At 38.2% G+C, this 26110-nt stretch overlaps 2 protein-coding genes across 3 annotated transcripts in view; one reads left to right on the top strand and one right to left on the bottom strand.

Moving 5' to 3' along the window:
• Positions 1-20061, bottom strand: part of PRKN (parkin RBR E3 ubiquitin protein ligase) — a 696970-nt gene extending 676909 nt beyond the window's left edge. Inside the window, exon 1 of one of the 2 annotated variants that reach the window (XM_048296680.1) lies at positions 19854-20061. In XM_048296680.1, coding sequence (XP_048152637.1) covers positions 19854-19860 — 7 coding nt within the window. In that variant the 5' untranslated portion in view covers positions 19861-20061. The remainder of the gene's footprint in view (positions 1-19853) is intronic. The other variant, XM_048296679.1, reaches the window with a different exon arrangement.
• Positions 20062-20215: 154 nt separating this feature from the next.
• Positions 20216-26110, top strand: part of PACRG (parkin coregulated) — a 223746-nt gene continuing 217851 nt past the window's right edge. Inside the window, exons 1-2 of the mRNA XM_048296681.1 lie at positions 20216-20390; positions 20587-20784. Coding sequence (XP_048152638.1) covers positions 20629-20784 — 156 coding nt within the window. The 5' untranslated portion in view covers positions 20216-20390; positions 20587-20628. The remainder of the gene's footprint in view (positions 20391-20586; positions 20785-26110) is intronic.

The following is a 26110-nucleotide window of genomic DNA, read 5'->3' as shown; positions in this document are numbered from 1 at the left end:
AAACCAAACAAAAACACTCACAGGATAAAAAGATATTTTTATTTTTAATTTTACAAGAGCTAAACAGCATATGACTCAACAAAACAACAGTAAAAATCAGGAGGGCTTCTCTACTGTTCCATTTTTATCCCTCAAGAAGAGCGTTTAATTTAATTTACTATTTACTCATTTTACATTGCAGTTCTCTGCAGGTGTTTGTAAATCCAGTGCTAACTACACCTAGTACTGGGAACACAAAATAGAAATTTCTGAGACAGGCTTAAATCATTCCAGAAATTCTTCCGTGGCTTTGAAGCTTCTCCCAGAAAAGCTCTGAGAAGTGATATTAAGCTTCAACACTTTCACGATTCTATTGTGTTTAAAGAAACAACTCCTAGCTTGCCTAAGAAGCAGTGTGGCCAGCCGGTCAAGGGAGGTGATTCTCCCCATCTACTCCACTCTGATGAGATCCCTCCTGGAGTACTGCGTCCAGTTTCTGGGGTTTCCAACATTGGAAGGATGTGACCTGCTGGAGCAAGTCTAGAAGACAGCCATGAAGATGATTAAGGGGCTGGAGCACATCTCCCAGGAAGACAGGCTGAGAGTTGAAAATGTTCAAACTGGTAAAGAAAAGGCTCCACGGAGACTTTAGAGCACCTTCCAGTACCTAAAGGGGAGCCTACAAGAGAGCTGGAGTGTCACTTTTTACAAGGGTGTGTAGTGACAGGACAAGGGGCATGGCTTTAAACTGAAAGAGGGCAGAGTTAGATTAGGTCTTAGGGAGAAAAATCCTTCACTATGCGAGCAGTGAATGCACTGGGACATGTTGCCCAGTTCACGGAGCTAAAACTCACCACAACTAGAAAAAAAAGGGAAAATATGAGCACCTTCTGAATCAGCTCAGCACTGAGGGGGACAAGTGAGAGTACTGGCATGTGAAAGGTGCTGGAAGAGATGATTCAGCTGTATTTTTGTTTTGCCTACCCATTTTAACATGTTAGCTTTATGTTGAAACTGCAACCTGAGTTGCAGACCCAATCAACTAATATGAATGTTCAGTCATCCTAATACATCAACTACTGACACTGCTAAATGAAATTAGGTATTTTGTTGACTTTATGAAAAAGAGTTTAAGTTAACAAGTACAAACTAACTTTGAGTGAAAAACTGGAGACATATTTAAAAATTTTGCTAACTAATATCACGGTGAAAGCAATACATTAGCCATTGTGTTATAAACTTATCTACAGGTCTGTCAGTCTCACTTCAGTGCCTGGCAAAGTTATAGGCATTGAAGGTATTGAAAAACATCTGGAGAACAATGTAGTCATTGGTCACAGCCAGCATATCTTCATGAGAGGAAAGTCTGGCTTATCAAACCTGACTTCCTTTTATGATCACACCTAGCTGATCAAGTGAAGCCAGTTGATGTAATCTTTTTGATCTCAGTAAAGCTTTTGATACTGTCTCTCACAGGATCCTTCTGGACAAAATGTCCAGCACACAGCTGGATAAACACGTCATGGGATGGGTGAGCAACTGGCTCACAGGTCAGGCACAAAGGGTTACAGTGAATGGGGTGACATCAGACTGGGGACCTCTCACTGAGTTCCAGAGGGCTCCATCCTCGGCCCCCTGCTCTTCAACATCTTCATAAATGACTTGGGCGCAAGACTGGAAGAGATACAGAGCAAGTTCACAGAGGAAAGTTCCAAAACTGGGAGGAGCTGTTGAGTTCCTTGAGGGCAGGGAGAACCTGCAGAGAGACCTCAACAAATCAGAGGGCTGGGCAATCACCAACCATATGAAGTTCACCAAGGGAAAGTGCTGGATTCTGTACCTGGGATGGGACAACCCTGGATGTATGGACAGGCTGGGGAATGGGATGCTGGGGAGCAGCGCCACAGAAAGGGTCATGTGTATCCTGGTCAACGGCAAGTTGAACATGAGCCAGCAGGGCCCTGGCAGCCAGGAGGGCCAACCCTGTCCTGGTACCTCAGGCACAGCATTGCCACCGGGCAAGGGAGGGGATTGTCCTGCTCTGCTCTGCACTGGGCTGGCCTCACCTCAAGTCCTGGGGGCAGCTTTGGGCACCTTGAGGTAAAAAAGACAGAAAGCTCTAAGGGAACATCCAGAGCAGGACAACGAGGATGATGAAGGGCCTTGAGGAGAAGCCATGTGAGGAGCCGGTGAGGTCACTTGGTCTGTTCAGCCTGGAGGAGACTGAGGTGAGATCTCATTGCAGTTACAAGTTCCTCATGAGGGGAAGAGGAGGGGCAGGCACTGATCTGTTCTCTGTGGTGAGCAGTGACAGGACCCAAGGGAATGGCCTGAGGTTGTGTCAGAGGAGGTTTAGGTTGGAAATTAGAAAAAGATTCTTCACCCAGAGGGTGGCTGGGCAGCGGAACAGGCTCCCCAGGGCAGTGGTCTCAATGCCAGCCTGACAGAGTTCAAGATGCGTTTGGACAAATCTCTTGGGCAAACAGTGTGACTCTTTTGGGATGGTGCTGTGTAGGGCCAGAAGTTGGACTTGATGATCCCATCCAACTCAGCATATTCTGTGATATATAGATAGATACACTCACACGTGTGTGTGTGTGTGTGTGTGTGTGTATTTCTAATAATTAACTATCATCCTCTCTCCAAAATGCTTGGAAAAAGGGTAATTCAGGACCTTTGCTGACAGAAGTGTTCTCATTTCATTTGTATTCAGACAAGAATTTCTGACATCATAAGGTAGGTGAGCCCTAGCCTAAATTTACAACTTCTGTTTATAAGGAACTAGAGTTAACAAGAATATTTACTAAGTTTGCAATGGATTGAGCCCTTCCCTTCTAAAGAAATCTCTAGAAATTGCATCAACTACTAAGAGCTACCCAAAAAACCTAAGAATTAAGAAAGTGAATCATTTTAATCACTACTTTGCCAATACTGCCAATAAGGTTACTGCTAATGTGGCCATTTTTCTTTAGGATGTAAATAGAAATTGTTAAGTAGATTACATCTCTTAGATAACTAGTTTTGACTGCTTATCAGTTTAGACCAAATATTTGCAATCTAAACACAAAAATTTTTAGAAGATATTACTTTGCACTTTCATTAAAAAGTGAAATTGACTGGATAGGACAACATGCTTGCTTGCAGACTTTCCCATCTCTTTTCTTAAAATCTTGGTACATGAATTTGCCTCCAAACATGAGCTTATCAGAACAGAGGTGCACAAGAGCAAATCACACAATTAGGAAGCCTGAAAATACAGGATAAAATTATCAAGAGAAAGCAGCATTTTATCACAAATGTGAGCACTCGATATTTTAAAAAAAGCAATACATTCTAAAAGCTCTAGATTTTTATAATCCTGGAGTATGTTAACTAGCATAACTTGTAAGTTTGAGGAAACAGTTTCAAGGCAAATACTCCAAACCCAAGACAAACCAACTGAGGTCCCCTCAGCAAGGTGCAATGCATACAGAGAAACCAAAATCCTGTTTGTACTTTTAACACTGCTGGTATATGTCCTTCTGAACAGAACTTCAGACTTCATTATACAATCCTAATAGCTTAAAAATACTTTTCTCCTGAAGTTTGACACACAGCTCTGTAACAATTCCAGTAACAAAACAAGTTCACAGCCAGAATCCTTGAAGTAGGGGGATTTTTTTTTTTTGAAAGTTTAAAAAAAAGAAAATGTACTATCAAATCCAGCTACTTATGCCTGTCTTTGCATGACACTAAAATGATGCTTACCGGACAGATGTAATTTTGTGGCTTATGGCTGAGCATAAGCAGACAGCATATTACAAGCAAGCTATGTAGGACAGTTCATTATTTAGACTGCCTTTTGTTTCCTATTGAAAGACATTGATTCAATTCCTTTTTTCTTTGTTGTGTTTTAAATATTCAGAAAGAAATATTCCAATAAAGAAATATTAAAAGAAAACAAAGCCAGTTTCAAGGAGTCATGGAACATATGAGGGAAAAATTCCAATACCATGGTGTTTATCATCAAAGACAAGATCATATATCCCGATTTCAAATCGGATTTCAATACAACACAAGGTAGTCACAGTCTAAGGTACTGAACAAGGAGATATTACAGTGGCACACTGAATGTAAACTGAATGAGACAGAAGCTCTGCAGAAACAAACTAAAATTTATTCTGAAGTCTACGTTAGAATTATAGTAGAATAAATAAATTTTAATATATCCATGTTTTTTCAAATAGCTTTTTCTTCCCTTACTTGCCCATCATACATACTTACCTATTCAAAAGCAGGTAACTGTTAAAGTGATCCAGACTTCCTCAAAAAGGTTAGTAATTAACTCATGTACACTTAAGAGACATTCTTACTATTCTTACAACTTAACATAAATAAGGAAATCTAACTAAAGATATTTACCTACATGCACCATGCTACCTTAAGAAAAAGTGTCATTGTTTGCACCATGTTCTGCAGCTTATATTCACTTATAGGTTTCACACTGACATTCCATTTAATTTTCTAGATTTACCCTCCTTAGTGTATGAAGATTCTCCAATCAATTCCAAATTAATAGATTCTGTTTCAAATAAGCAGACTAAATTTTACCAATATATTATGAAGGCTAACCCAGCCTGATTTTATTTGCGGAAGTACACGAATTTCTTTGACCTCATTGTCTTGATTTCTCAAGGACCTTACTCTGAGACTGTAACAGATTTGTTTCAGCAACGAGACAAAGGCACAATCTAATTCACTTTTCAGATTGTGAACACGACTGTTCAAAGCACACATGTAATTACATTCTTTCCTTGCAACAACACAAGTTTTAGAAACACTTTTTTAGTAGAAACCTATGACTTGATATGAATAGTGCTTATTTCTTAAAAAGAAAGGGGAATTAAAATTTGCCTTTAAACACTGCTATTTTACAAACTCATTCAATTAAAACAACATTAACTTATAAAAACAATGCCTTATTTTAATGTGCTCTTTTAATATACTCTTATACCAAATGTTACTGCAACTAAGAAGTTTCAGCATTTTTCACCTTATTTGAAAATCTGACAGCAGTTTATATTTGAATAGTTCCAGCATTTCCCCTCACTGAAATCAATACAACTATTCACGAAAAGCAAGCAGGTACATCAACCTGTTAGCTGGATTTGAAATAGTACCATTTTATGGTCCTAAGTTATTCTTAGCGTGTTGGCATAAAGAAACAAACTTAATTAATTTTGCAGTTCATCTCAAATCTATTGACTATCCATGAAACACATGACACAAAAGAAATCTGCCATTCTGAACCCAAAGGAAACCATATAATGAAAAGAGCCATGACAAAATAAATACCTAGTCTTAAAATAATAGTTATTGAAGAAAGAAACAAAATTCACAATCCAAAGGATTCTCCAGCTGGACAATTCCATCTCTGTTGCCATCAACTTAGACAAATACTTTTAAGATTAGTCCCTTAACAAAGGCGGGGGTGTTGAGCTATTACTGCCCATCTCTGCACTCATCTTTGGCCACAAGCTTCCTGCCTACTTAGAATCTGGGCAACAGAGATGAGTATGTGCCAGCTTTACAACTACTGCATTTCAGCGTAACATATTATCTACAAACCAACTTTTAATGTTCTAACTGAAATCTTAGACTCTGAACTTCAAAAGAATCTAAACAGCTGAAGCTTAAGTAACAGAGTTTTCTGCTGTAACTGGGAAATAGACACAACCTAAAAAACAACTCAAACTAAGCCAAACAGCAACTTGTGAAAAAAGCAAATATATATGTTAAGAATACAAAAGTGGAGTTGTATAGAAATAGCTCATGTATCTGAAAGTTCATGTATGTTTATGAAAGAAAATTTCAGTACAATGAAAAGAAAATCCTAAAAAGTATCCAAAAGAAAAAAACTAAGGTACCCCACTAACACAGGGAAATTGTTTCCTTAAATTAATGCTTTTCCTGTTTGAACTATTGTTGATTTACGTGTTAGAAGTTTCAGCGTGTTTGTAAACAGAGGAGTAATGTGAAAAAATTGAACATACCTTTGAGACCCAGAAGCTGTAGTATACTGTAAAAACAAAAGAGAAATCCCAGCAAGGCTGATAAAATAACTGCTCACTCTATAAGAAATGTACCTGGTTCTAACATATGTATAAACTACTACGTATTATCAAAACTTAAGTAGCTTAAGGAGAAGCGTAAGCTTTTGCTGCAGTAAAATCACAATTTAATTCCCAGCATTAATGTAAGAACGATAGTTTACAGTCAAGAGCCATTATAAGTAACATTAACTCATGCACATAACACAAAACAGTCAGCATCTTATGAGAAAACTAAACAGAATTTGTACAAACTTGCACTGCTAAGATGGTTACTGCCCAGTACAAACTCTACTGCAGGTGAAGCAGCATACACGAAAAGACAGATAGTGCTCAACACACAAACTCTTTAGTTATACTTTTTGGTGACCAGTGGGAAACTAGCCAAATTCAGGCTGGATATTAAAGATCACTATGCTTTTAAGTTAAGCAGTTAAGCGACAAATCATTAAAAATAAACATCATTGAGAAATATGGACATTCTGCCAAATAATAATAAAGGTATGAAAAATCTCATTTTAAACAGTCATTTCAGAATTAATATTATAGAGACGAACATTCATTTTTACGTCTTTAAAACAGCAACAAATTTTGGGCATTTCAGTAATTCTAGAATTCTTCATGCACTTACAGTTTTAGGTTGGTTGATCTATTGTTAAGACATTACTGGTTTTTAAAAATAATGAAGTCTAAACAACTACGTATTCCCAAGTCACCTTTTTCCCCCCTTTAGTGTTAACAAGTAGGAATATGTTTTTGATGCTTCCAGTGTCAAGATCAGGTGAACTGAATGGTTTTACAGAGTACACTACTCCAACTCCTTAAGGGGCTATAAAATCACATTAAACTCAGCTTGTTATTAATAATTCATGGCAACTTCCTTAGTTCACTACAGGGGCATCACTCTTAGGGCATCATTCTTATTGAAATAACAGGGAAAGTCAGATAAACAGTGTTACCATTAAAATGAGAAGCCACCTACCATAAACCCAGGGACTCTAAAAGCCCTAAAGAATTTAAATCCTTACAATTTTCAGGCTAAATCCAGAATTCTATGTTCCTTTCTAAAATTTATTAATTTAATAGATAAGTAAAACCAACAAAATTTCATCTAATGAAATCTGGTTTATCTGCAGATTTGAAGTATCACATTTCCACACATTTAGCTGTACTGCATAAGAACTATTTATGCTCTCATTACTCTGAAATAGACCCTTTTAACAATAATATTTTACTTCAGTTAAGGATTAAACTGATTATATCCCATTAAACATATCTATGATGCAAAAATATTATTTGGAATTGGAACACTTTTCACTACAGTAAAAAATACCTACTAATAAAGCAGTTACCGTCGACACCAATTATGACACATAAAGACCACAAGACTTTATTCTTCATGGTCACAGAATAGATGGCTCTTACAGAATTATGTCATGCATTAGTAACATTTGGATTTCAATGCACATGACTAACTAGATGGACAGATTCAGGAAAAAATGGCATTCAAAATAAACACATTAAGATAGGGACTAGATACTCATTTTGTAATTTACTCAATAGAACAAAATTAGCTTTGATGAATCACTAAACCACCATGGAAAAAATCAGCTTTATCCTTACAGACTTAATTCTGATGTAGAAAGAAAACAAGTCCACTTCAAAAGCTTAGTCTGCTCTCTGAATAAAATAATGCCCTATGCACAAAAAATTCTAGTTTTATGAAAATTCAGAATTTGTCTTTTAGTCTCTAAAGTAACAAGAGAAAACACGGTTAGTGTTTTAACTGCTTTGTAGCCCCAAAAGCACATTCTGGTATTAAGAAATAAGGTATTAGTGAGTGGGTTGTAATTTGCAATCAGTGTCCGACATAGACAAAAGCTTGAAAGGGCAATGCTTCAGAGTTACATGGGACTAAATGGTTCACTGCTGTACTTTCAACATACAAGAAAGGAGACTGTGTTTATTGCCTGTATCATCATTCCATAGACGCCTTATCTACATATGTTTAAAGACAAACTTTAGATGAATTGGTTCTGATAATGTTGGGGAAAACAAAGAAGGTCAGACTTTTGGGTACTGATTCTGTATCATCTACACAGTAACTATTCCCTGGTGTCTCTCATTCGCTCCCTGTTCAGTAATGTATTAGGCCAGGAAGGTTGTGTTTCCTGACATAAACACCAAGGACAAACAGAATTTCATTACTGTCTTATGGAAGAAATAGTTGAGAAGCCTTCTCAAAAAGTCACTTGTTTCTTCTAAGATAGTTGATTTTTAAATCCAGCTGGAAACCGACAAAAGTGATCCAAACTTTCCTTCTGAAGTAATCAGCATTGTCTTATTTGACTGTAACATCACTGTTGCATTAACAGAGTCCAATTCTATAGCAACAACACACAGCAAGCAGATATGCACAACAGTTTCATGTAGATAAAATGAACAAGAAACCCAAACATTTGACTTTTTACCCTAATGCCCCCTTTGCACAAATGGCAAAGTAAATCAAAAGTCTCCCTGTGAACACTCCTTTGTCCTCAAAGGGCTGCGTACTCTAACTCATGTCTATTACTGAACTAAGATTTCAAAATCTGCATTCACATGAAATTAACTATGTGATTTTTTATGTGTTGCAATTGTATCCTGCAATGGTTTAGAGCTCACTGTCTGCTTTCCTAGTTCAGGAAACTGATTACATGAACAGTTCTAAAATAACACATTTGAAATGAAACAGAAATTGATGCTGAATACTCATTGCACACAGTGATACACAAGGACATCTTAGGTTCCTACCAGAATTACAGCAATAGTTCTACTACTACCCACTGAGAATGCATAATTTTTTCAATTTTATTTACATTAAAAAGAACTACAGACTTCTTAATTTTGAAAAAATCAGGAGTGGAAAACTTATGTTGGAACTGTTGTCACTGACAGATAAAAGAAGGGAAATGCCACGCTTTCAGAAGTGAAGTGCATCATGAGAAACATTTTAAGTCTGTCACCAAATACAATTTATACCATAAACAATAATTATGTAGTATTTGAGTGTTACTTGGCATTTTTAATGTAAAACTCTACATAACTGAGAAGGAAAAAAAGACATCCCAGATGTGTTCATGACACAATTTTAACAAGCTGGTGTCCCAAAACAGCCTGCTCACTTTAATGCAAGTTATATGTTTTTCCATCAAGATATTACCCAAGAACCCAAAAATGGACTGCAAAAGGGAAACTATGCTAATATACATAAAGTGTTCACTTATTTGATGTAATATTAAAATAACTGTATAATTTTTAAATACAATTTTAAAGTATCTGACGCTTATTTTTAAATGTGAAATTATTTTTATCTCCATATCTGTAACAAAAAATAGCAAATTTAATCCAGAGACTAATTCAGAGGCGCAATTTCATAACTCCTAAGCGGAGTTGCACATACGCACAGTTAAATCAGACAGTGTTAAGTATATGTGACTCAATAATTCCCAGGTACAAATAGGAGCATAAAGTTGTGGGCTGAATTCAGACAGCACAGGTAAACTGTAGGAGCAGTGCTAGGATCAACTGTGTGACTCTGATCTTAGTATATGTTACTTAAGTCTTGTATTTACTTGAGGAACAAGACAAAAGAAAAAGCTCCAGAAGTGCTTCTCCTAAGCATCAGGTGTTTTATGAGATTGATGTGGCCAAAGCACCATGCCATACTTGAAAATTTTGAGTTTTAGTGTTATTTCAGAGCAGCACTCAGTACTTTTATAAGGCTGTAATGTGTTTTCATTTTACCTGTACTAAAAAAAAAAAAAAAGAATGGATAACAGCAGGAATGCAGTTATTCTAAGAAAGGGAGACATAAAATGTAAACATAATGCAACAAAGAAGCAAATGAAGAAATTCTCCTTTTCCTTTATTAGAAATAAGGGAAACAGATTGTGCTCATCTTGCTTAGGGCCAAGAGTCTCATTGTATGGAATTCAGCCAGGCTCCAGCACACAGTTTACTATGGAGTTTTGCTGTGTTAAAAAGTAAACCAGATGGGATATTTGCTTCCAACAAGATAATTCTAATGGAAATTGTTAGAAGTACTGTAAAAGAAACTTCTCAGCCGCATCTGCTATTTTACTGTGTATAATAAGGGCAAGCAGAATGAAAAGTAGACTATGAAAACAGACCACAAAAATTTAAAAATTCAAAACATTAATCATTAACCAAGTTTCGAATTTATGTGCCTCAGAACACCAACTGCTTACATAACGCACACACAAGGCTAAAGCCAAATCTCAAACAGTAGCAGAGTTAGTATGAATAAAATATCTTAAGATTATGTGAAGTAAGTAAACAATAATAAACTTGAAGGTTAGCCTGTGGTTTCATACAGCTTGAAGAAAAAATATGAAGCATGTCAACAGACCAATACAGCAGGGCCTTGTGAGACCTAACACACACAGAAGTTTTGTTCAGGACCACTAAGATACCACCTCCTTGTAGGTACAAAAATGCTGTTAGTGAGGATCTTCTTGTTATTTTCTAAGTCCGTGAGAGACTTTTCTCTCTCACAGAAGAGGTAGCAGGGAATGTAAACAACCAAGCCACCTGCAACCTTGGAAAGTCTTGTTTATGGTATAGTAGAGAATATTTTGATAATGGATGTTTTAGGATTTTGGCCAATCACCCCCAAGGGGTGGCTGGTCCTTTGTCCAATTAGACTATGAAGAAAAAAGTCTATAAAAGAGTTTGTAAAATAATTAAATAAATCAATCTTGCTGCACAATTCCTGCCTGCTGGATCTTCTCCTCCTCCTCCTCCCTATGGCTGCGGGACACGGTGATATACCGTAGGAACCAGGCCTGCGGTAATACCTCCTGTCCTTAAAAGACCCCGTATTTCCCAGATGAGCTACAAAAGACAAAGAAGGTAGATGAAGTATAGTTCTACAGTTACTGTTTTTGATGACTTCTTGTACATCTGACTGAGAATCTTTGAAGTATTGTGCCCTAACTGCACTAGAGCAAAATGAAAGGTTTTTGGTTTGGGTTTTTTTGTTTTTGTTTTGTTGTTGTTGTTGCAGCAATCTTAGACTGTAGCCCTGAACTGTTCCTGGCAGTAAACAGATTTTTTCAACATAAGCTACACCCATTTCATCACAACAAGAAATTCGCTCTTAAAGAAAGATAACAGGCAATAAAGGCAATATTTTGTAAACAAAGCAGCTTAGACCCATACTGAGCCCATTACTTTTGAGAAGTGGGGTCAGTCATAGAGAGACAAGCTCATGCTTCTATTATCCCAATCCAGCTTGCCAAGTAGAGGTACCTACCACTAAAAATTTACTGTTAAAATGGGCAATATATGTTTTCTTTTTTTAAAATCTTGCTTTAACACTGCTCTAAGCTCCCTTTTCTCCTTCAGGAACTGGTCTATACCAGACTTAAGACATTCTTTTCAGGCTTTGACGTTGCCCTACCATGTTTCTTCAATCAGCCAGAAAGCAGATTGGAATGAAATTGATATGATTGGATAAAGGAAAATCAAATTTTTTCAACATTTAGTTTCAGTAATCTCATTATGAAGCTTTTAGTAATAGTGTAAGTACTTTGAAGTTCTGAACATATGTTTCCACTGAGAGTATTCCACAGAGGATACTGTATCAGAAAAGGGAAAAAATGTAAACATAAACATACCAAAAATATTTCAGCTCATCAAAAGAAATTAAAATTGAAAGGACAACCATATGCCAGAGATGTAATACGATGTCGAATATGAACCACTTTTGTTTCCATTATGTACAGTCCTTTAATACCAATGAAGAAAATGGAAAATGATTTTTCCATGATATCAAAACACATTACCAAATGTTACTGGATTGGCATATTAAAAAAAAAAAAAAAATAGAAAATACACATGTAAAATTATTATGACAAAAAGCAGCTGAACACTGTTCTGTGAACTTTGAAGGTCTAAATGTTTCCACCAAGGGAAAGGGTGTCTTAGAGAAATAGCTCACACAATGGGCCTAAAAAAGCCCAGGCATCTCAGTTTCTTGTGACTCTTAACTCTTCTGAATTTAGCTAAATATCCTTAGCTCTATAGACTAAAAGTTATTAAATCTGATGTATTAGATCTAACACAAGACAGTTCTATGGGCTAAATTTACTAAAAACAAAACAAAGCAAAAAAGAATCAATGAACTAAGGGAGGAAATTCACCACTGAGCAAGACATTTAGAAATGCTAAACAAAAGATACAGAAAACAGCAGCACAGACCGGAAGACACTGGAAATTAAAAAGAAACAAACAAATAAAACCCAAACAAATAAAAGGAAGTAGAGGAAATACATCATAATATAGAAAAGCTTTACACTTTTAACAAAACAACACTCACATCGATCATCATAACAGTGGTGAACAAAGCAAGCACGTTTTTGTTACTGGAAAGTCAACTTTGCTTTCTCTGTTTGTTCACAGACAGACAAGTCACAAATAATTTACAAATGTAAATAAATTTGCTTCAGTGCCCTTCTATATCAAGAGCAAGCTTAGTGCATAAGCCTACTCTTACACAGTACACAAAAATACCCCCCAACAGATAAACTAAAGCAAAGGAGGATGTCCAACTTTTGTGGCAACAAATGCATTGTTCATACCACCTTCACAAATAACACAGCACAACCAACAGCTTTTGATGGCAACTGCTCTCTAAAAAGCTGTGCTTTCATTTCCTACACATTAATACATTATAACCTTGCTGTCCTTTAAAGTGCCATGGAATGACAAGCTCTTTCCTCAATTAGGATCTTCATTCATCTTTATCAGCTTCTGAAATTCTTAAACAATAAATCAACTTGTTAATGCTTTTCTTTTTTCTTTTCTCAGCCAAGAGGTATGGGCATAGAGCTTAGAGGTAAAAACAAACTGTGTCCCCAAATCATAAGGGAATGCCAAAAGAAGTATAAACCCCATGGAGTAAAACAAAACACAAACAATATTTTTGTTGTTTTTCTTACTAATAGATCTATGCTGTAGGGACAAATAATGCATAACAAAAGAACTTTTGACATATTCAGAAAATAATCACACAATCCCATAGATCAGATTTCCAAAGTCAGGGTTAAAAATGGAAGACATAAATGGCAAGGCACTTGTTGAAAATGTTCATTTGGTAACCACCTTCCTTTCATCATTTCAACTTAGCTCAAATCAGCCAAGGATAGAAAATCAAGTCTTCTTCAACAATCCGAACAGGAATACAGCCAAGAGGTATGGGTTAAAAACGGCAGGATTCAGATAATTTATTTTGGACATGTTTCATGGGCAATGACCTATCATTCTTTTTAAATGTGTGTATGTCATTGTTTTCCCTCTTCCAAAGGTAAATGGAGAAGAAAATAGTGACATATAATATTATAAATTCAGAGGTCATCAGAGGGGATGAAAGCTTCAGAATAGTTTTAGAGTCAGTTTTAAAATTTCCATCATTGAAATTGCTAGCATGAATAGAGGTGTTATATTCTGCAGACAGCCTCAAATAGTTCTGAAGTCAAGAGTGAGCTTTTGCCATCAAAAAAAAAAAAAAAACCAAACCAAAAAACCAAAAAAACCAAACCTACTTAGAAATAAAAAAACAGGAAAACAGTTAGCAGAGTTAATTTCTCTGAAGCACATAATTTATTACACCACTGTATGGAGAAGAAATCGCTGAAGATTTTGTGGCTTATCCATCATAGGCATGTAGCCACTGTAAAAAGGACACTACATAAAGCTACCATGCACTTAATGCATCATAATTGTGACAAGTTATTTATGCAATCTTTTGGCTGAATTTATGAGAAATCATTAATAAGACTGCCTTGTTCAAGAAAAGATGCATGTTTACCAGCACAAATACCAGCTACCACTGTACAAATTGCTCAAGGGCATGAAATAAAAGGCAGTTTCATGATTAATTCTTTTTTAATTTCTACCCTTAAGATCACTAACATCAAATTTGAGTGATGGCTGGAGAGCTTAAATGAGTTTTTGTCTCTTGCCATTTTAACAGAGAATTTGTAATAACATGGCAAATATTTCAGTTATTTCCACATGCCTCAAAGAACAACTTTGACATTACAATTTTTCCTGGGTCAAGCTTTAACAATACTAATGTAGACATGAACATGCTGATTCAGAAAAGTGATGTAACACAAGAGTTACTGCTTAAAAGCCTGTTTAGTACAATCTGGCAGGCTTCAGTCTACTTCAAAAAGCGCACAATAATGAACTAATTCTTTCTCTGTCTTGTCCAGCCTCAAGAATAAACCAAGCAAAAGGGTACTGATGCATTTTTCTACATCAGATAAACCTGATGGATTTTTATCCCTATTTTGTAAGATCATCCATCTTTCCACTCCTTTAGCACTGATCAAAACACAGAAGTATTGGGAGAGGCCTGAAGTACAACATTTGGAAACTGAAAAATTATAAAAATATTATAATTTTAAAGGATGTAATTTACCATATTAAAATTTAGTTATTTAATGATTAAAAGTCCTCATAAAGCACAAACATTTGAAAGATGCCCCATCCACACTGTAGTTCAGAAGGAAAAAATCAGGTATTGTGTGGGGATACAAAAATGCTGTTAGCAAGGAATTTCCCTGCTTCTTCTAAACCGTGGGATACTTTTCTCTCTCATGGAAGATAACAGCAGAAGTTCTGTAAACTAAGAACACCTGCGACCTTGTAGAACTATGTTTATGGTACAGTAGAAAAATATTTTGACAATGGATGTTTTACGATTTTAGCCAATCACCCCCAAGGGGTAGCTGATCCTTTGTCCAATTAGACTATGAAGAAAAAGTCTATAAAAGAGTTTGTAAAATAATTAAATAAATCAATCTTGCTGCACAATTCCTGCCTGCTGGATCTTCTCTGCTCCTCCCTACGGCTGCGGGACACGGTAATATTTTACGGCATTAATAACTGTGAAATAACTGACAATTATATAACTAAAGCTTGCCAACTAATTATCTCCAAACCAACCTTTGTAGTGGCATTCTGTGAATTCTGGCTATATAGCTGCACATTTCTTACATTACCTTCTTCTTCTAATGGAAAACTTCATGCATCACTGGCTGCATTTTTTGTTAGAAGTTGATTTTGAGTCCAACAATACTGATACACAGTACATAGCAACAACAACAATTGACTGAAAATAATTAATTTATCTATTTTACACAAACCTGTCTGGCAAAGTAACAAACTTCCCACTAATGGTTTTATTCTCCCTTGGGCTTCTTATAAATATAGTAACTTAGAAATAGAACTTGCCCCATTCTCAGTATCATTTGCTTCTGTGGCCTGACCATTTACACAACTGAGAGTTCCATGATACAGGGTGTGGCAGCCCAACTAACTTATTTCAGTAAATGGGGATATATGTGTTTCCAGTTAAGAAAACTACTCCACTTCTCAAGGCAATGTCATCACAACAGAACCAAATAATGTCTTCAGCTTTAAATGTATCTACAAAAGACACCCACTACTTTGGCAAGGGCTCTTAAAGAGCAGCATTTGCTGTTACGATTTCCAAAATATTTTTTTTTCAATTTCCATATTTTGTTAGCAAAGGCCTTTTCCTAATCATTTCTGGGAATAAGTGGAATTTGAAATTCTTAACTTTATTCCCATCTCACAGATATGCTGGACCAAAGATTTTGGCAATGGATACTGTATTTACACATGACATGTAGGTAGGCATGGGCAGTAATTGCAAGAAACTGCCAGATCAATTTTCTGTAGGGGTCTATTTGAAAAACTCAAAACACTGAATCAGAACATCCTTAGCCCCTGCTTAGTCTCCAGTGTCTTGATATTATAATAGTTATTTTGCAGCCTTAAAAAAAAATCAACCAAAAATACCAAAAAAGCAAAAAGACCCGCCCCACTTTCTTCCCCCTTGCTACTTGTCTTTCAAAAAGAAATACAAGCAAAAGGGCTTCTCATCTCCCTTAAAGGAAACAACAAAATCCAGAATGCTTATGTATATCTAGCAAAACTCAGTTGTCTTTCGAAGATATCCTACTTAAAATGATACTAACCTTATAAAACCTTGCTGATGGAATCATAACAAAGCATTTTGTAGGAAAAAATCATTAAAATATAATTCCAGTAAAACACAAAGTGTTTCATGATGCAATTCTGTACATGCAGTACAATACAGCTACCCTAGCAGAAAGGAAAAAGGCTCAAAACAAACTTAACAAAACAGGTCACATATTTGAAATGCAAGTAGTCCTTGATATTCTGAGGTTTAGGTTTTGTTTCATCAAACTAACCATCAGAAAGATTATTCCACATGCTCATGAACTACAATTTGAACTATTATTCCAGTATTGTAGTGGAACTATCCATAGCACTAGAACACCAATATGACAACAAAATATAAAACAACCAAAACTGCAGCAAGAGATCAAAATATCTAAGTAGAAAATTCCTAAACTACTTTTCTTTTGGTTACTACAGTAGTACTATTATCATATATAGTACCACATATATAAATACATTCAGGTAAATTCAGAAAGGGTTTATTCTTGTTTTGCTTCCTCAAGGTTATTTTCATACCAATGAGAAATATTTATGCAGAAAGTAGATTACCAACACATTGAAAAAGGGTGCAACATGGAGGAGTGATCGGTCATCCAGATAGCTAAAACTTTCACCCAGGCTCCCATTCTCCCTTAACTTGATTACTGTTGGATGAATCATATTTCACTGTCAAAGCCCTTCGCAACCTGTCGCTACTACCACCTTCATCTCTCATTCACCACAGAAATGCTGAACTGCCACTGTTAACTATATAGAGCCCATCTTCTACATTTATAAAACAGTTTGGGGCCTTCTCCTGTGTTTTTTGCTCTTTGAGAGATATTTTCTGAAAACTTTCACAAAGCTGTCCCAGTATCTTCCTTCAAAATCAGTTTGGTTGGTTTTTCTTTCCCCCAGAGCAGGGTTCAAGAATGTGACACTATTGCCAGGGCTGTTGACTAGGAAATAGTTCAGCCAATCCAAAGGCAGGTTGTCACTTCCACTGAACCAACACCAGTTTTCAGCTGATGCAATGGTAAGCAAATAAATAAAATGAAGAATAAACTTAAAGAACCCATCACAAAAAAACCCCCCAAAACTCCCATGCCCCTAAGTAGAGGTTTTTGACAACCCACACCACTTAACTAGCTCTGTCTAGATTCAAATTACGATTTAAGGAACCTGAATGTGCACAAGTCTGTAAGACCTGATCTGTGAGAAATAAAGAAGAGAAAAAAGAAAGAAGATAGAAAATCAAAAGCCAGTTAAAGGAATTATCATATGTTGCACAATTATATTGTAGAATTAACTTATGAGGACATAAGGCATTTCTAGATATATGAAACAGAAACATTTTGGAAAATATACCATATGTTTCATAGGAAAATTTCTTTTAATACTCAGGTAAAAAAAAAAAAAAGAGTAGATGACACAAATTCTCACCCTTCCCCTCCTGCCCCCAATTTTGCTACGGCACTCCCAGCTCGCAAATGTTTAGAGGAAACTTTTCAGAAAGTCTCAGAGCAGGAAATTGGACTAGGTCTCCACATCACATACTTTGAAGATAATTACTTTATTTTTGGGGGGTGGGGAGGGTGTCATCCTGATTTTGGCTGGGATAGAGTTAATACTACTTAGAACCTCACACAATGCTGCACTTGAATTTACTATGAGAATAAGGTTGGTAACACTCTGTTGTTTCAGTTATGGCTAAATAGTGCTTAGCCCAAGTCAAGGACTTTTCAGTTTCCCATGCTCTGTCAGTGAGGAGGTGCATAAGAAACCGGGAGAGAGTGTGGCCAGGATACAGCTGACTCGAACTGGCCACAGGGATATTCCATACCACAGATCATGCCCAGTAGATAAACTGGTGGCAGCTGGCCTGGAGGATGGACTGGGTTTTGGTCAGTGAGCAATTTTACTGTGCAATCCTTGTTTCTCTTGGGTTTTATTCTTCTCTCTCCTTTTCATTACAATTATCACCATCATTAGCACTATCACTATTATTATTACTCTGCTTCAATTATCAAACTGTTCTTATTTTGCCCCCAGTTCTCCTCCCCGTCCTGCTGCTAGGCAGGGGAGAGAGTGAGCCAGTGGCTGTGTGGTACTTAGTTGCCAGCTGGGGTTAAACCAGGGCAGGTTGCAGCTCATGTAAAGCTATGTTTTTAAATTTGCAACTAATTGGTATGTACATTTCATAATCAATAGTCACAAACATTTCCGTCTGCCACAGTGAAAATAAAATTATCATTCCTCAGTCATATAGCATTTATATTCATGAGCAGCAAGTAAATATTTAGATTTCAGTGTGAGGGCTAGAGGCATCAGCTCTGTAACCACATGGGCAGTCCCTTAGGTAAACTCAACTTGCTTTCCTGAAGCATTCAAAAACAAACACACACTGCAGTTCTGCAAGCACATGTATTTTATATACTACAGTAATACATTAGATCAGCAGATGACATTGCAAAATAAAAACAGTAGAATACCTGACCCTCTGTGCTTTCCTTAAGCCAAGCCTTCCATTTCTCTACTACGTAACAAAAAAGCAGCCCAAATGACAAGAAAGTCCTGTAAGAAAAATTCCACAACTAGGAAGAGATCATTTGCATTAATATATATACAGACTGAAAATACTGGGGAACTGTTTGTAACTTTCTTCTTAGCTTTAGGAAAGCTGAAAGAACACTAGCCATACACCTGCAATCATATACTGCTAAGGAAAAAAGACTATCTAGCTGAAAAACCCATAGCATTCTTGGAAACTTTTGAGACATTCAACTTAAAAATAAATATTTTTACAAAAAAATGCATGGCTTTCAACTTGATCAGATCTTAGGTAGGCAGCAACTGTGACACCAACACTGGTCATAAAACAGCAAGCCTAAGGACAGCAAAGAGTTGTTAAAATGCATGTGCATCTACTACACTTTATAGATTTTACTTTAAACAATTCTCAAAATTGAGAAAGTCAAAGCAAGATGAAATGCGTAATGCGGAGGCTATAAAACGGATCCTGTAACTTTGAACTCCCCAGGCATGGGTTAATCTTACAAGAGAAGCCACTGCTGAAACAACCGAGTCACACGTCACACCAGCACTGGGTGGGTACAGAAAGCAGCTCAAGGACCAAAGGGTCACACTCCCAACACCATTAGGTGTTCTAAGTTGCTTCTTTTCCAGGTCACCACTAGACACCACGCCATACCAATAACACGTATATATATATGCCGGCAAGGGCAAAAAAGTTCGCAGATCACACAAACCTTGCCCAGCAGCAATTACAAACGATATATTGAGAAGGAATAAAAAGTAATTTTAAAATGACCTCAGTCACAAGACCTGGCCAGATTTTTTTTATCCCACGGGGGTAAAGCAGAAGGGCAGTGACCCCTCTCAGCACTTTGGCCCCCGCGAGCCCTGCACGGCCCCGACGCGCTTTAACCACAGGGCGCAGACCGAGAGCAGCCCCGGCGCGTCCCCGCCGCGGGGTCTGAGCCGCCCCCGCCCTGCCGAGGCACCGGGGGAGGCGGGCAGGGCCGAGGGTAAACGAAGGGAGCCACACCAGCCTCCGCTAACCCCCGGGGCCGCAAACAAGACAGCAGCCGCGGCGGCACCAGCAAGGAAGGGGCGGGCAGAAGAGGGGCGGGGAGGGAAGGGCGGGGAGGGAAGGGCGGAGCCGCATCCGGGCTCGCCCCGCTCCCTGACGCGCTCACTCACCGATCATGGCGGCGGCGGAGAGGGGCGAGGCGTGCGTGCACGCGCGCGCACGTGCCGGCCGCGCCTGCCGCCCGAGCGATCCCCCTGCAGCCGCCCTGAGGCGTCGCGCGACTGCGGGCGGGGGTGGGCCGGCACATGCGCCTCAGTGAGGGAGGCGGAGGCGCGTGTTGGGCCCTCTGGGTAGCGTAGTTCCTGGCCAGCTCACACCCGCCTCCCCCCTATCACGTCATCGCCTCACATTTCTCCCCCGCCCTCGCTAATGACTTTCTCGTTAATTGCTGTCCGCCGCCCCGGTGTTCGGAGCGCCGGGTGTAGGTACAGCTGTGCGGGGCCGGGCGGTGCAGACGGGGCTCCCGGTGATTCCCCTCCCTCTTCCCCGGCGGGTTGTTGACGCGTTGCCTAGCGACGGTCGCGTGGCCGGGGACCGCGCGTGGCGGCAGGTGCCCAACGGACCCCGAGAGGGACCCGCAGGGCCGGACCCGGCGGGGGGACAGTGGCGGGCGGGGGGCAGAAGCCCCGGGAGGACAAGGACATCAGGTGGTGATGAAGGGCTGGACACGGCGGAGTGGGGGGGACGAGCTGGGCTGATGCAGAAGGGGTGTCTGGGGTTAGGGGCGAGGGGCAGGCAGGGCGCGGGACGGGTGCGCGGGGCTGTCGCTGGTTGTGGAGGGAGCAGGGTTGCCTGCTCTGACTCGCTGGGCACGGGACGCTGATGTTCGCTTGTTTTTTCCAGTCCGTAATTTGCATCTGGTCCGTCGCGGGCGCCGGTGGGGAGATGGTAGTGGAGGAGGGGGGCCCGGGCCCCTCAAAGCCCGCATGTGACAGGTGCTCCCGGCAGCGGGAGAAGAAGGACAAGCAGCAGGACAAGCAGCAGGACAAGCAACAGGCCTGCGAGGGATTCACTATTAGAGCCATGATGAAAAACAGCGTGGTACGTTTGCTGCTAGCATAGGGGTGATACAAATTAACTCAACGTGTCCGGGAAGCAAGTTAGAGTTGTGGGTAAAGCATGTCAGAAAGGTGTGCAAGTTGCTAATACCTTATCTGGAGTTTGCTGGTTGCTGAAATTACCTCCAGACTTTGCAGAAGTATTATCACAAGGTAACTCTCTGTGCCTGTGGAAGTCATGATGCTTCAATTACCAAGTGCTTTGCTTTGGTGCCACAATTTTCCTGTGTGGTTTTATACTGGCAGTGCACATCCTATTAGACTGCCAGCCTGTGGAATTGTGTATGAGGCTTACTGCCTCCCACTTAGCAAAATGCTGTCAAGTGGTAGTGCAGTATTTCTCAAAAATTTTCATACACTGATACAGTGTATGAATTTGATGTGAATGTCAAATAGGATGGCAGAGATCTGGAAAATAGATTAGTTTTTAAAACAAGCTTGGAAAATAATGAAAAGCTTCCACACCATCTAGGAGAATACTAAACTGGAAACAAACAGTAGTTCTTCAACTTGTAGTTCAAAGACAGAGAAATTGATCCAGCAAGCTTCATTTTAAGTTATAGTCACAATTTCTAATGAACTTGGAGTTGAAGTATTATATAATGGTCCTTCAAATTTCTTTATACTGTTTTATTTGTCTGGCTTTATCACAATTTAGGAATTAAAAAAGCTTCAACTAGTACAGAGTACAAATGTTCTACATGTAGCTGGATGAGGTAATGTTGCCATACATCACTGCCTAAGCTCCTGAATTGTATTTTTTTTTTATTTGGACACAGTTCAAGGTGTTAGCAAAGTCTTAAGTCCTCAAAGGTATTTTTAAATCTATAGACTATTCTGACAGCAGTTATGAAATACATTATTTCCTTTTTTTTTTTTCTGAAATGGTCTTCCTGGACCAGTCTCTCTGATCTTGTTATCTGCAAGAACATCCTCTTAAAAAGCCAAACAAGTCCACCTTTAAACAAATTTTAAATGGAGTAAAAGTTGTGTACTTGAAAAACTTTCTCCTAATTAGTAAAACTAAAACCTGTTTCACCTTACTTGGAAAAACACAACATGAACATGACCAAAAATCTCTTTGTTTTAGAGATTGTTTGGTTTGTTTTTATTCTAGAGATGCATGGAATAGACTATAATTCTTCGGCAACCTTAAGAATTTATTTTTAAAGTATGTTTCCTGTTCTCTGGAAAATATTCAGGTAATGGATATTTGCACATATTTGTTTACACCTAGATATGTAAAAGACGGTTTTGTCTAGAAGAATCAATAGTTTCAGTGGAGTTTGAGAAATACACATTTAGTTTTAAAAAAGGAGCTGTGACTTGTAAACATAACTAACTATGACTTTAATCAGAATTTAGGTTTCCTTTTAAATATTTAGAGAATATTAACTTTTATGGCTGCATTTCTAACTTCCTAAATATGAACAGAACATTAAATCATGTGATACTGTCACTAAGATACTGCATACAGGTAAGTCTGCTGCCTTTGGAGCTACTCACAGGGTAACAGAAATTACTTTCCCTGGCATGGACATCTGGAAATCATCTAATCCAGCCTCCCACTTGAAGTGGGCCTATCGCTAGCGCTCAGATCAGGTCAGTGATGGGTTTTCCTAGCTAAACTGTGAAAACCCCCAACATCAGAGATTGCCTGACCTCTCCAGGCAACCTGTTTTGTTTCTGCCCTGCTCAGCTGCCCCCTTGCCTGCCCCCTCAGCCCTGGCAGAGGTGTTTTGACCTGATGCACACCTTCTACTCATAACTGGGTGGGAAGCAGTGAAACTCTTAGTGGTCCTGGGAGATTCATAGTGCCAGGGCTATGTTTTGCAAAAGCTGCAATTGAGGTCAGGCAGCCACCAGAATCATTTCCAGTCAGTGTGCAAAAAATCAGGATAGAGTAAGAAATAGCTCACTGCCATTCTGTCTGTGCAAAAGTGGGTGTTCCTTTTCTCTTTTCCAACTACTGGTTAAATGGAGCTTCAGATTTATTAAGTACTCACTTGTCAGAAGTTGACATCATTGATGAAGTTCTCATGGAAGGCTTAGGAGTTGACTGGAGGGTTGAAAGCACAGCAGGAATATGTAGTTAAGACATCGTAATTCTTTTTGTTAACAGCATGATAAGGCATAGGGTTAAACGTGTTTGGCATCTCCAGGTCAAACAATGAGGTATTGATTAATAGTCTTTGGTGTGAGCATGCAGTTAGTCTTAAACCCTTAGTGTAGAGTCTTAACAGATTACCATTGTGCATATATGACTGTGAATATTGTAGTAAAGGTTCCAGAATTTATGTTGCTTGGGCAAAGAGTGTTTTACTAAGCTGTTTTTCATGAATGTTCCTGAATAAAGTCTGCTTTCATAGCCAGTAGTAAGTGCAGAAATTAAGTAGATACAATATTTAAGACTTTTCTCAGCTCTCGCAAAATCTAAAACTTGCTTATTGAAATACAATGCTTAAATATTCACCTAAAAATGTTCCTGAACTGAATAAAGTGTTTAAGTTATTTCAAAACTGTACATTTATATAGCAGTTTAGATTAAAAGCAAGATTCAATAAAGGTCTTCTATACTAACAAGTTACATTTACATTTTAATTGTTTTGTCCTCAAGTGGGATCAACAATGTTATGTGCTCTTACTTCAGAGGTACTGTGTGTAGAATTAGGAATACAATTAAAGTGAATATATAGGCTGGCAAGTACAGAAGTGTCTGAACGTGAATGTGGACAGCAGGAAGATATCTCTGTTCACTTCTGATCCTCTCCAGATGGTATTTTCCTATTTTCTGCAACAGTATATAAGAGAATAAAGTGTTGGCGTCCCCCTTTTCTGTAATACACTAGTGGTAAAAGCACTTTCTCCACAGGATTCATATTAGTACTTAAAGGAAATAGTAGAAAGGGAATTTCTATCTATCTCCCAACTTTTAAAAGATTACTATTACATACGCGTATTCCATGACGTCAGCCAGAAACTGCCTCCAGGAACAGCCACAGGGATAGAATGAGAATGTTTACTATATGGCCTTAGAAAGGAAGGGATGCTAAAACTTGTTTCTGGATTTCTAAAACTAAAGCAGCTCTTCAACCTTAGAGAGTCTTAGCTATGTGTAGGGCACATCTTTTATCTCCTAAAAGAAGTGTAATTGCTCATAAGCAGAAAAATCGTTGTTTGTATTGCAGCTCTGGATTTTCATTTTTCTGTTCCTCATTTAGGAGTCCACAGTCTGTATGTGTTGGGATAAATTCTCAATCTTTGTACTTTAAACACTTCTTTCAAACCATTTTCAGTAATGTGTGTTGTGAAGGGCTTTCTTACTCTTTAGCATTCAAAAATAACTCATAGGAAGAGTTTCATTTAAACCATAATGTGATTTTTTTACATTCTGAAACTTTTGATTACACATTATATTTACATTCATCCACACTGTGTAACTAGGACTACTTTTGTTATTTACCTTGTAGCAGTCAAAGTTTCTGATTCGATTTTGAGGCTTTAGGAAGGAATACAAGAAAGAAGTTGTATCTTTTGATTATAACAGCTAATTTATTGAAAAAAGCAGTGCGTTTTCGGGCAAGTAGATGTCAAGTTAAAGAGTGTTTTGATAAATGTATATTGAAAAGTAGCACATCTGTCTTGGAAGAACTGCTCCAGTTTAACAATAGCAATTGTGTACAATCGATGAGTGCACTTCAGTGAACACTGAGACAATTTAAACTGTCAGTGCTCTGGAAGGCAATCCTATCTTCTTGCTTTCTCAGGCTGTTTAGTACTGCTGCCCCTTATTGTGTCCTCATTTGTACAATGCTGGCTGATCAGAGAACTGATCCTGCTGAAAATAATGCAGCCTGTTGAAGTTCACAGTGTTGAACTGCTGTCTGTGGGACTGAGGCAAGCAAAGCTTCTGCATCAACGAGGTTCATCTGTTTTGCCTTTCTCCCTGTCCTGACTGCATGCTACCATCTCTCCTTTTGCACTGACATTGTTCTTTCTTGCAAATATAGCATAAGTTGGATAAGCTGTAACAGCTCTTAAGTCAATATATGCAATGAGAAGGGAAGCAGGAGAATGTCAGCACCAGCTGTGAGGGTGGGAATGTACCCTCTTGGCCACATCGCGGTCTTAGTTCATTTAAAACCAGTTATGATACCAAGTTCTAGCAGGGTGATTCCACAAGCATTTACAGCAGCATAAACTTGCACCACAATTGAAAGGTGTTGTTTTCATCCCTGGACATTTATTCTTTGTGCAACATGAACTTCTGTATGGCTTTGCGGTGAACTGGACAGGAGCCCTGGTTAAAAGCAGCTCAGCATTTTTTTTTTTTTTATAGCAGCACAGGCTTGACATACACTTTGGTAACACTATAAGCTCACAAAAGTTTTCAGTGCTACAGCCCTGCCTGTGTGTGCTGCCTGTTTGTACCTCTTCCTTTGTGCCAGTACACAGTCATCCCACTGGATTGATGAGGCACTTCAGTTGCATTAGGTTCAAGCATGAAAAGCTTCAATGCAAGGAGGTTTTTATTTTCCCTCATAAAGTTACATTCCTTTCCAATTCCATGTTTGTATTTACTGTAATGACCTGTTTGATAGTAAAATGTAAAAGCAGAATATACTGAAAAAATACTAACGCTTAAGACTGTAATTTCACCAAAAAGCTTCTATTTCTTATTATGTTTTCCAGATATAACCTAGATGGCTTAATCATACTGCTCTTATTTTAAAATACTTCAAAGTCAGCACTTTATTTTTGTGAATGTGGTGAGAAGTTGGTATTGTTCATAGCTGCAGTGTGAGGATGAAAAAATCTGTTTCTTACCATAAGCATGAAGAAGTCATGCTGCTTCATTTATGAAAATCTGTTACACATTTGAATCTCCAGTTAATCTTCTCTTACAATTCAGTCATATGACTTAATTAATAAGTAAATTATTGGTTAGACTCTGTTTCGTGGTTTGATTAACAATTCTTGTCTTAAATCACTTCATTTGATTCATGATATTTTACACAGAAAAAGACCTTGGGAGATTTTGAGTTTCATGTCTAGAGAAGGTAAATGTAAATTGATTTTAAAACATTATGGCAGTGCTTTTTCAAAACTCCTCTACTAATTACTTTTTTATGAACTCATGAATAAAATAATTCTAACTGGAGAGGATTACAGAGATAGTTGTCAAATTCTGTCCATTCTTGCAAAGGAATTAAACTATTTTAAACTTTGCAAACTGTTTAAGGTTTCATACAAGTTAAAATCCTCCAGTGGTCTGAGTGTATGGGTATCTTCATCTGTTGTTTCTCTGA

This window comes from Corvus hawaiiensis, chromosome 3 (assembly GCF_020740725.1).
Source record: "Corvus hawaiiensis isolate bCorHaw1 chromosome 3, bCorHaw1.pri.cur, whole genome shotgun sequence".
Classification (NCBI taxonomy): Eukaryota; Metazoa; Chordata; class Aves; order Passeriformes; family Corvidae; genus Corvus; species Corvus hawaiiensis.
Note: the sequence above shows the minus strand (reverse complement) of the source record. Positions and strands in the feature narration are given on the sequence as shown.